This window comes from Periplaneta americana, chromosome 16 (genome assembly GCF_040183065.1).
Source record: "Periplaneta americana isolate PAMFEO1 chromosome 16, P.americana_PAMFEO1_priV1, whole genome shotgun sequence".
NCBI lineage: Eukaryota > Metazoa > Arthropoda > Insecta > Blattodea > Blattidae > Periplaneta > Periplaneta americana.
This window is the reverse complement of record NC_091132.1, coordinates 177,137,338-177,150,149: the sequence shown is the minus strand read 5'-3', so window position 1 is coordinate 177,150,149 and position 12,812 is coordinate 177,137,338. Positions and strand designations below refer to the sequence as shown.

At 31.0% G+C, this 12,812-nt stretch overlaps 2 protein-coding genes across 2 annotated transcripts in view; both read right to left on the bottom strand.

Moving 5' to 3' along the window:
- Nucleotides 1-67: 67 nt before the first annotated feature.
- Nucleotides 68-12,812, bottom strand: part of LOC138692063 (zinc finger protein 664-like) — a 36,729-nt gene continuing 23,984 nt past the window's right edge. Inside the window, exon 5 of the mRNA XM_069814945.1 lies at nt 68-3,041. Within this exon, the coding sequence (XP_069671046.1) occupies nt 2,138-3,041 (904 nt within the window). The 3' untranslated portion in view covers nt 68-2,137. The remainder of the gene's footprint in view (nt 3,042-12,812) is intronic.
- LOC138692065 (uncharacterized) overlaps nt 2,952-12,812 on the bottom strand; it is a 25,759-nt gene continuing 15,898 nt past the window's right edge. The window contains exons 4-5 of the mRNA XM_069814947.1: nt 8,102-8,184; nt 2,952-3,076 (exon numbers count right to left, since the gene is read on the bottom strand). Coding sequence (XP_069671048.1) covers nt 3,061-3,076; nt 8,102-8,184 — 99 coding nt within the window. The 3' untranslated portion in view covers nt 2,952-3,060. The remainder of the gene's footprint in view (nt 3,077-8,101; nt 8,185-12,812) is intronic.

Genomic DNA, 12,812 nt, shown 5'->3' with positions numbered 1-12,812 from the left:
GAAAAATGTACCAGAGTAATCATGAAGTTAAAAATAATATTGTAATAGATGTAAAAAATGTCGCAAACATTTAAACTGATGCTTTTTATTGTTTGTTTATAAGAAATATTAAACTTACAGGTGGTAATCTTTATAACAAGAATAATGACATCGTACGTCATTCTTTTATGCTCAATTGAACATTTCACAACAAATTAAGGATTTCATATTTTCGCCTTCAACACGAAAGAAAAATTGTTCCTCCCATTCTTATTAAAATTAATGTTTTAGTGTATTTCTGGTTTGAAGGAGAAAAACATTTGTCGTGACACAGGTTTTGGCGATCACTGCTTAAAAGGAATACTTACTCCGATAACTTTCAATTGTTTTCGAACTTCTTCAACCATTAACATGTCAGAACCATCGAGTTAGATACTATAGAGAGGCTGAAGACCTCTGATAATCGCTCCCTGCGGAGGCCAACAGTACTAAGGCTCGTTCCCTACAAAACATGGCGGTCTATAGTACCACCAGCCTCCGCAAGGAGTGCTTATCAAAGGTACACTGCCTCTTTGAAAAATGTGTCCCGTAGTTTCCAATGAATACTTTATTTCATATTCTTATACGATACTCTCAGTAATAATATTTCACGACATATCTATTATTATTATTATTATTATTATTATTATTATTTATTTGTATTAATTGTAGACTTGGGTCAGTGGAAGAGCAGGCTTGAACTCTGCACAGGTAAAATAAAATAAATTATATTTTTCGGCTACATCAATATTTAATTTAAACATTTCGCTATAGGTTTTGTAAAAAGCTGATTTATAAATGAAAGAGTAATAATTAAGACTTTAAAATTTCCAAAAATGTCTCATTCCCTCGGATTTAAATGAAATGTACTGTAAATCATAATATTCGTTGCTGGATAATTAAACCCTCTCAATACAGGTACCATTGCCCCAGAGAATTATAAGATAAGACGGACTGAGCATAAGCGAAATATCTGTATTAATAAGTTTGTACCATCAAGAGTTTAGTATTTACTGTTTATAGGGCCTACTCCAATTTTCTTTTTATTAATGCGTAGGGCTCTTTTTGTTACCAAAGAGGAAAGTTTAGCACTTGCATCGCACACAATTTGTCATTATTGTTCAAAATAATGTAAGAAGAGTTTTATTCTGCAAAAGCCTCTGCTTAGTTGCGAGACACGTGTGAGATCAATGTTTGTTTCAATTTATATTAGACTACACGATGTCTCCATCTCGCGAAAAGAAGTGTAGCTAGCTGTGGCTCCTGTTGTTTCTGATAACAATGTTAATCGTAAGTATCTTATCGTTTCAATAAATGTGGTGAGTTATGATCATGAGTAACTTTCTATTAGTGTCATTCTTTAATTATTATGTTGCATGCTAAGAGTTATTTGCAGTTTTAATAATTGCAGTTTTCAAAAGTTCTCTGTGTTAATTCCAATTTCAAATTAATTTTTCTCAATAACTTAATTATTGGATATTTGTTTTTTAAATTTTTGCCACTACCTTTCCTATATTTTACTCCTATTAGTTACATACGTCGTCCCTCACCTGGTGAGCACTGAATTACATGATTTCATTTATTAGGTTAGATTAGCTGTAAGGTAATTAAATTTGTGACGAAGTCAAAAAATTATTTATTTTTCTTCTGCCGAATACATTCATCCGTCTTTAGGTGCTTTGCTTTGGTTGCATCGAGTATAGCTTGTCATTTAATATCTGGGCCATATTTAGTGAAAGTAATAAAAATATAAGCCTACAGCCGTTATAAAACGTAAAGTTTTGTGTGTATTTTACTTTTTACTTATTAACATAGTTTTAATATGTAACTCAGTTCACAATAATACTAACTTCATCACAGTCATTTCCTACAACATCCAAGCCACGCCCCTTTGTTTTGACTAACCAAAATATGGCGGACAAATGTTCAATTGTCTTCAACTTCCAGAAGTCTTAAGCCTCTCTATAGTATCTAGCTCGTTGGTCAGAACTGACGTCAACATAACATTAACAGTTTAATGTACCAGAAGAACTCCAAAACCATCTATTATATGTCACAGCAATTTCTGGGACGCTCTGACGGCAAAAGATTTCCACACAGTATCACTGATCCACACACATTACAGATGGGGCGTGATTTGAAGCCCTGAGACAGGTTTGTCACTAGTTCCGACTGAGACTACAGTTCCAAAGTCACAGCTCCTATATTCCACACATGCGCTTTGACATGACTCTATTCCACGTAAATGTTGCCAAAGATATGGCTCTTGCAAGGTTTGTCGCTTGTGCAAGCGTGCATGTCTTTTCAGATGACCGGATTCCGAGAAATTCTTCCCACAGTCATTGCACTTGTACGGTTTTTCACCAGTGTGCACGCGTGCGTGAGTCTTTAAATGACTCGATTCGGCGTAGCACTTCCCACAAACATCGCACTTGTACGGTCTCTCACCCGTGTGTATGCGTAAATGTAGTTTCAGACTTCCCGGATACGAAAAACTTCTGCCACAAACGTCACAATTAAAGGGTTTTTCACCTGTGTGTAAGCGTGAATGCCTTTTGAGGCAACCAGAGTGCGAAAAACATTTGCCGCACACATCACAACTGAACGGCTTGAGGCCTGTGTGTACGCGTGAATGCGTATTCAGATTTGTCAGGCGCGAAAAAAACTTTCCACACAAATCACAACTGAATGGCTTCTCGCCTGTGTGTACGCTTAAATGCTTCTTGAAATCTCCCGAGTGAGAAAAACACTTTCCACACATGTCACAATTAAAACTTTTCTTCACTGTGTGCACGCGTGAATGCATATTGAGATTTGCCGAGCGCGAAAAACACTTTCCACACACATCGCAACTGAATCGCTTGTTCCCTGCGTGTAATAGGCCATGGCTTTTGAGACTTGCAGAGTCTGGAAAACACTTTCCGCAAATGCCACAATCGTATTTCTTGTCGTCAGTATGCAGATCCTCTTGTGGAATATTTTCGCAGATTGCTGTAACTCCACTAGTATGGGTAGCTGCAACGCTGACAATTATATGTGCCATTAGCGGAAGGAATGTCTAAATCACAAGGAATACTACACGGACATTATGATACGCTATATATTTTAATTTGAGTTTTAATATATTGACTTTCTAAGAATATTCATTACTTACATTCAAAATATTGAAAACTAATTTTGTAAATAATTACACATGCAAATATTTGGTTTTGCTCGCAATTATGTGTTTCGCTGTTAGCCATATGACATTGTTTTAACCAATCATTTTATAAATCTTCATGTATTTTACAAGGCTATAATATATTTTCACACTGTTAATGTTTTTATGCTCGACCATGCCGAAATGTAGTAATTATACACCTGGTAGCAGTCCTTTAATGCATGTCATTAAAGTACACCTATTCATTAAAGTTCAGGTTTTCGATTATTCTCGGATATGCAATCGAAAGACAACGAGCAAAACGTCACGCAGGCTGGAAATCCAATACTGTCGCAGAAGGTTATGTTCTGTTACTATAATAATTAGCGTTAATTGTCAATAATATTCAAATAAATTCAATTTGTCATCTCGTTTTTCAATGTCGAATTCAATTTCAAGGTTATATCAAGTTTAACGACATTATATCAAGGTCGCCGACATTCGTTTCAGGGAAAAAATCAATACTGTCGCGTCTGCGCACATCTCACAATTTACGAGATTGCACAAGGTCAGTTCCCTTCCCATTCACATAAGAATAACATGAATACTTATGAATAATTTCAAGTTAGAAATATAGTCGAGCATAAAAAGGCGTATGAAACTTGCCTATAATGGTAATTAAGACGCTCGTGTGAAAATTATGAAACACGCTTGTGCTCGTTTCATAAACATCCTCGCATCTTAATTACCATCATTATAGGCTCGTTGCATAATGTACTATTATGTTCATAATATTGATATGTTATTCCTTTACACGTGATGATGCCATACACGGCGAAAGCACTAGTCAAATTTCAATGATAACTACGAACTAATGTTTTTATTTGTATAATTCATTAGTCTAATAAACTATGACAGTTATTGAAGGACTTTATTAATCATTTTTTGTATTAACATATTTCGTTGAGTAATGAAAGAAATCTATGAGAGAATTTTTGTCTTCTGTACTTCAAAGTTCTAAATTTAGTATAACTTCTTGTGATTTATTTGTACGTAATTTTTGTCAATACCATTTCGAATTCCACCAATGTAATTTAATCAAGTTCTCTTCTCAGTTCTAATTTATGTGTTGTGGAAATAAAATGCCACGAGTCCCGAGGTCTGTAAAGTACTCTAGACACTCTTGTTTGGAGATAGGGTTCAACAGGACTGTCAATAACCTCATTACTGAGGTATAATAACAACAACAATAATAATAATAATAATAATAATAATAATAATAATAATAATAATAATAATAATAATAATAATAATAATAATAAAATTATTAATAATTATGATTGTAATAACAATATTAATCATTATAATAATAACAAAAAGAGAGTAATAATAGCAATGATTATAACAAAAAATAAAAATAATGCAGTAATAATAACAACCAGCATGCTGGTCTCTTACGCAGAGGGCCCGGGTTCGATTCCCGGTCGGGTTGAATTACCTGGTTGAGGTTTTTCAGGGTTTTTCCTCAACCGTTAGGCAAATGCCAGGAAATTCGGGCCACATCTCTGGAATCACCGGCCACATTCATTACCGACGAAATCATATTCATAATAAATCAGTAACATATATACAGTCGCCATCTAGATCACAACAATAGAACTAATCTCAACAATAGTATACAGGCCTTCGGATTTGAAACAAAGATTAAGTCGCGATATGACCAAAGATGGTAAAGCGAGTATAAATAACAGCGAGGAAAATAAAAATAAAAATAATAATAATAATAATAAATTACTTCAACTCGCTAAAAATTGTATAAATATTAACTTGTTCCAACATCTTACAGCTTCAAGATGTATGAAATAGAATAAATTAAATGAAAAAAAAAAAGGTAATGAAAGAAATATATACAAATATGACAGTAATTAAGGCAAAAAAAACAATTTATCTAAAGAAATTTTAGTCAAGAATGGAATCAGACATGGATATTCCATAACACGTACCTTGTTCAATCTCGGTACAGTTGAAATTACAAGAAAATTAAACAATTATTTTCAACACCGAAGATGGGGTGGCAGTAGCCCCGAAACATATCTGTTGCTTTTTAATCTCTTAATAAATTTTAATATATCGTGATCATACAAGTGCATTATTGATTTTATGCATTATTATAAAATTAAATTAATTATCACTGTACAATTACTGACCACAGCATTTCTCAATACAGTAAAGTTAAATAAATTAGTAAAAAATGGAATTGAGATAAGTAATAACAATTTTAATTCAAGTGTGCAGACGACATAGCACTTTTAGCACATTCTGAAGATAATTTACGAATACTACTCCTGCAATTTTTGACAAAGAGCAAGCGAATATACGATGGAAATTTCAGGAAATAGAACTAAGGCGTTAGTACCGTGAAAAGAACCTACAACACGAAAATTAGAAATATGTTAACATAACAGAGCAACTAATTTAAATATCTAGGCATTGACTTTACATGAACACAATAAATGATGAAGTAACATCATTAAGATCGCATTGTAAACCACTTTTTATCAAGTTGCGTATAATATTTACTTTGCCATTGATATGTGTTGACCTGTCTCCTTTATATGACGAAAAAAGTTCTAAATTCAACCGCAAATTGTTACCTTCATGATTGTTCCAACCATTACAGAAATAATAGCTATCCTAATAAGAATAAATATAGTATCACTCAAAACAGCTTTGATACGGGTGCAATAAGACTTTAAAGTAGATTACCTTCTTATACAGAGTGTTTCAGACCACACGTAACAGTCATTTATTCCGGAAACTAGTGCATTAAAATTTTCGAGACAAAAATATTGATGACTAAAGCACATGTGATCTTTCACTTGAGCTTGATTTCATCAATCAATCTTAACAGGAAGTAGGGTCAGTGGCGTATCACTTTAAAAATTCAAATCAGAGTAGTGATCAAATATGATACCATTTGATAGAGCTCTTCAAAACAAACAACTTTCACAGGAAACGTTTTTATTAATTCCTAATCTCTCAATGAGAAAACGTACAAAAAAGCAATGGGTGATTCGGACCACTGTTAAGTCGTTTATTTCGGACACTAATGCATTAAAATTTTCGAGACAAAAATATTTTTAACTAAAGCACATGTGAACTTTCACTTGAGCTTGATTTCATCAATCAATCTTAACAGGAAGTAGGGTCAGTGGCGTATCACTTTAAAATTTCAAATCGGAGTAGTGATCAAATATGATACCATTTGATAGAGCTCTTCAAAACAAACAACTTTCACAGGAAACGTTTTTATTAATTCCTAATCTTTCAATGAGAAAAGGTACGAAAAGATAATGCCATCAATATTGAGAAATGTTACAATACGAAAATGTAAACAAGACAATGTTGACAGATGTCACTGGAAACTGGACAATGTCATTAATGTTTACAAATGTTCAAACTGTCTGCCATTCTGAGCAGCACACACCCGTACTCTTCTTCTAACACTGTCAGTGACTAAAATACATTTTTTTCTCGTAACATTTCTCAGTATTAATAACATTATCCTTTCGTACGTTTTCTCATTGAAAGTATAGGAAATAATAAAAACGTTTCCTATGAAAGTTGTTTGTTTTGAAGAGCTCTATCAAATGGTACCCTATTTGACCCCGACTCCCATTTGAAATTTTAAAGTGATACGCCACTGACCCTACTTCCTGTTAAGACTGATTGATGAAATCAAGCTCAAGTGAAAGTTCACATGTGCTTTAGTCATAAATATTTTAGTCTCGAAAATTTTAATGCACTAGTTTCCGAAATAAATTACTGTTACGGGTGGTCTGAATCACCCTGTATAAAGGAATCTTCTAAAAGGTAGCTGAGAACTAAATTGAAGGCAAATCATCTTTATGATCTTGAGGAATATATTATTAATAATTAGTAGTATATTTTGTTTTGACGTTGTTATACTCTCTTTTAATGTTTCCAGCATTGTCTGCTTTTGCCTGTTTGCCTGCCTGCCTCTATCTTTCCATCCATACATCCGTCACAGCAAGAAAATACTAACAAAAATTGGAAATTGCCCCAGTACTGCGACATTAGGTAATAAAAATTTTAAGGACACCAAAACTTGTTAAACTTGTACATAGTTATTGATGTAAAACCGGAGATATAACACAAAAACCTAAAGAGTTAAATGAAGGAACAGAAATGAAGATTTTAAGAAGCACACAAAAATCACAAAGGCATATAATCAAAAGTCAAATAATTACGGATGAATGCAAAATGAAACCTCTGAATAGCTGGATAATGCATAGAAAAAATTAAATTGCATTAACATATCGATTACATGGAGGAAAACTGATTGGTGAAGAGAGATTGGAAACCAAATTCAGTTTGCACACAAACTGCACGTTTAATGGGAAGGGGAGACAGAGAAGAAAATTATGCATTTAATAAATCCAAAAATTCAAATCCTTTCAGATTTATTAATTTCCTTGTTTGAACTTCGGATCAGTGCGGGTTCTGTAGCAGAGAAGAATGACTGAAGGAAGTAAAACTCATTTCTTTCAACGTTATAAACAAAAGTATATTAGAAATGCATGATCAAGTGTCAGAAAAAATGGAAACCAAATTTCCTGAGAACATGCCATTGGTCTATGACAGAGATCAATCAATTGTCCTGCATTAAAGGTGATAAGGTGAAGCAGGTCTATGCATAGGTATTTTCTTTGACACCAGCAACATCAGCTCCAGTAGTTTTAGTAATGGTAGGTCAGGTTTCGTGATAGTGATAGGATATCTTATAATTCATGGCATTTATGTCCGCAAGGTATACTGAAGTTTTCATATGAACAATAATCACGCTGAAAGTACAAATATATTTATGGTTTAAATAAAGCAGTGAAACCAACGACAAAGTAAAGACTCATATATTACACTCACCTCTCAGCTAAAATTTCATTCTCTTCTGCCGTTACTTCCAGTTTGACCTCCTCCTTCACTTGATCCAAACCACAAAACACTTCCTGTGGGAGAAGATTATGTAAAATAGACACACAGGACAATAATACAGGAACAATCGATCGATTGTAGTTTATATACCTCAGATTTGAATGTAAATCTTACCGAAAGCAGTAGAAAATATAAGCATTGTTGGCAAAAATATGATATGGAATTAAATACAAAAAGGAAATTAAAAAATACTGGCATTTTGTAGCAAATATCGTGCATTAAGTACATTTTGTACCACACTGAGTTAATTCAAACAAAATAACAAAGATTCTCGCACCATTTTCTAAGATGATCAGAGGTGAGAACCAGATAAAAGTCAGAGAGTAAAAATTTGCAACTGATCCAATCCTTACGGTAAAGTCACTAATGGATAAATTTGATGAAGGATGTGAGGACCTATTTTAGACATTTGTGAATCACCAGGAAGTACTTTATATGATTCAATTAAACACATTAGCATTAATAAAACAATAAAAGAATTTCAAATTCCTGGGAATCTTTAAAGTGTTGGAAAGATTGTCAATTCTGTGACGAGAGCTTCGAATTTCTACATATGTAGGATACTAGTAGGGACATCCTGAACTAGCACCAACAGATTGCGCACGTGTACTATGAGGGATGCGCTTTGCGTGTGCATTTGTTTTTCGGTATGTGAACATTGAGGATATACGTAATGTATTAGTATATTAAACACTCTTAAAACAACTAAAAATGACAAATTTTTGCTATGTTCCTATATGTAAAAACCAGGGAAAGCTTTTTGTCTTCAGCCAGGTCCCGAAATATTCTGAATATATGCTTTAAACCTTAAAAAATATAAGTAATAAAATTGGGCCTCGAAAGTGCTAGCTATTAAATAAAAGTAACTACTTCAAGTAAGGAAATGTTGACCATAGTTTCAGTTTGGAAGAGGAGAAAGGAAAATTAATAAAAACATACGCAACCTCGACAGCGAGCTATTTTAGCTTAGATTATATGCAGTAGTTGTAGGAGTCTCCGAAGTTTACGCCTGCAGTAAACTCTCGATAAACTGGGATGTTTATTATCCAGGACGATCCCTAGTGAAATCCATTTCGTGAATAATGTTTTTAATGTACTGCACCCTAATTATTAAAGCCATGTTTTAAGTTCAAATTTTCAAATCATCCCACACAGTATTCAAAACTGCATGTCCTTAACCTACAAAATACACTACTAATCGTGATACTATTGTGATCATATTATATGATCCTATTAAAAAAAGCATTTGATCTCTCTGGAACTACAGAAAAAATACAAGGAATTCAATATCGATAGTCTCTTCCCTATACAAAAAACACACTGGTGGCTGCATATCCTGTTTTTAGCTTACTGTTCTTAAATACTAATGATTAAAGATGACATTCACCTTCGACATAGTTCCTATTCCTTTATTCGTGCACCTCGTTCTCAAAGTTCTCGTTTAGGTTCATGAACATTCAATTTACTCGTATCTATATTCTGCATACTGCAATTTCCCCACCCATCTCGGGAAATCGCTCAATATTATACAGATTTACGTTATTATTTATTGTAAATTAAATTAAATTATGACGTAAGAAAATACTGATTTATATTAAATTATACTAGGTTATGCAAAATAATTGTAAATATAATTTTGACACGCACAGAAAACCAACAAGTGGAAAAACATAATCAACTGTAGCATATGACAAAGCATAGCCCTACAACATGTTGCGCCGCGTGGAACACTCCTGCCAACTGACGGTAAAACTTTGCATAAGATATCCCTATTACTCAGACTTTTATGTGGCTATGATTATTTTTATAAATATTTAATAACCTACATTTGTGACAAATCAGTGGTTGACTGCCTGCAAGTCTTATTAATAACAGAAATTAACTTATCCAACCTTTGCCTATGCAGCTATTCTGTCCATCTGGCCACCTACCAATAGCATGGATGCTGAACAAACTTCAATACGTTTAATTTAATTGTCACAGACTGACAAAACAAATCAAAGGAGATTAACGTTGAAATCTGTTCCATATTAAACTTCATACGAGTGTCTTTAAATAAAGTAAAACGATTCTTGTCTTCAGTACTGATTAGAACTAGACTTAAAAAAAATTGATTGTTCAAAATATTTTTTATTTAATGCACAAATTATACCAGTATATTTCACTGGAAAAAAAAATTATTTTTTGTTTGGAAGCATTATTTCTCATACCAGCTGATAAGCACGAGTTCGTAGATCAAATTTCTCATACTAGTAGCAATCGTGGTAATGGTTGCTTGTTTGTAAACACAAGAACGTGATTTTTGGTTTCAAGAAATGTACAAAATACATAAAGGTCTTTTAACTCTAAATTCCCGTAATTTACTTTTTCAAAAAACGTTTCCCTAATAACTCAAAAACTATCCAACACTCTGTGATGATATTATTTGTGTATATATGCATGTCATAGTATTAAATGATGCAAAATCACTTCTCTATTTGCATAGATTCTCTGATAAAAAATAAACTACAAAAAATGGTCAAATATCAGTATATTGCTTTACATAAAATAAAAAATATTGTTTATTAAGGAACGTAGTTAAAAGAGCATTATCTGCAAACATTTCAGAAATAAATTTAAAAAGAGAGAGAGCATTAAAGAGTTTAACAGTGTCTGAGATATGAGGGAAATGCTTCACCACTGCACAATGAATTGTCATCATTTTTGTTTTTGAAAAAAATTGTATAATACATTTTTTTCATATAGCAGAACGAGAATGTCTTACACCTACTAATATTCATTATGGTACAAGTTACAGCAACGGAGCAAAAAAATGTTCAATATTTTCAGAATTTTACTGCTGTAAGCTATACCTAACCCCTTAAATGGATATCGGCCACTCTGTGTTTGCAGGTCCCATATCTTATTGATTGTTTCTTATTCAGAATGTCTACTGATTTCCAATGTTTCAAATTCATAACTTTTCCATTACACTTCAGTTAAATTGATGACCTCCAGGAAATATGTGTGACCCAATGACAACGGTTTTTCTTTTCTTTCTTTGTTCTTTTTTTTATAATTATCTCCTACGAGAATGCCAGTCGAGATGCAAGCTGAATGTTATTCTTATGTAACTAAAATTGTTTAACAACATGAATAATGTAGTTATGTATAACTTGCACTATGCCATTCATCAAATTCTTTATGTCTAAAGAAATAAAAACATTCAACTCTCATTTAGGATGGGGTGGGTGGCCATTTTTAGACATATTTATCATTACATCTATTAAGATAAGGGCTAACAACCCATCACCGTAAAAAAAAAACAGCTTGTTACGAAACTATACAATAAGCCTTGGAATGGGACTGATTCTCTGGCATGATAAATAAATAAATGAATAAATAATTGAATGAATAAATGAATGAATAAATAAATAAATGAATAAATTAATGAATAAATAAATTAATTAATAAATGAATCAATAAATAAATAAATCAATCAATAAATCAATAGATAAATAAATGAATAAATAAATAAATAAATGAATAAATTAATGAATAAATAAATTAATTAATAAATGAATCAATAAATAAATAAATCAATCAATAAATCAATAGATAAATAAATGAATAAATAAATAAATAAATGAATAAATAAATGAATGAATAAATGAATGAATAAATAAATGTATAAATAAATGAAGAAATGAATGAATAAATAAATGAATAAATAAATGAATAAATAAATAAATAAATAGATAAATGAATAAATAAATAAATGAATAAATAACTGAATGAATAAATGAATGAATAAATGAATAAATAAATAAATAAATAAATGAATAAATAAATAAATAATTGAATGAATAAATGAATGAATAAATAAATAAATAAATGAATAAATAAATAAATGAATAAGTGAATAAATAAATGAATAAATAAATACAACATAAATAAATGAATAAATAAATAAATGAATGAATAAATAAATAATTGAATGAATAAATAATTGAATGAATAAATGAATGAATAAATGAATGAATAAATGAATAAATGAATGAATGAATAAATAAATAAATGAACCAATAAATTATTAAGAAAATGAATAAATAAATAAATAAATAAATCAATCAATCAATAGATAAATAAATGAATAAATAAATAAATGAATACATAAATAAATAAACGAATAAATAAATGAATAAATCAATAAATAAATAAATAAATAAATAAATAAATAAACGAATAAATAAATAAATAAGTGAATAAATAAATAAGTGAATAAATGAACAAATGAATGAATAAATGAATAAATAAATAAATGAATAAATAAATAAATGAATAAATGAATGAATAAATAAATGAATAAATAAATGAGTAAATAAATACATAAATAAATGAATAAATAAATAAATGAATAAATAAATACATAAATAAATGAATAGATAAATAAATGAATGAATAAATGAATGAATAAATAAACAAATGAATAAATAAATAAACATAGAAACAAAGATATAAATAAATAAATAAATAAATAAATAGTAACTATATAAGTTAGAAATTAAGTAAGTATGTAAAGGCTAATTTACACGACGACACTGAGTTTCACAACTAACTTCATGAAAGCACTGAAGTGGAAATTTGTTAAATGGAGACACTT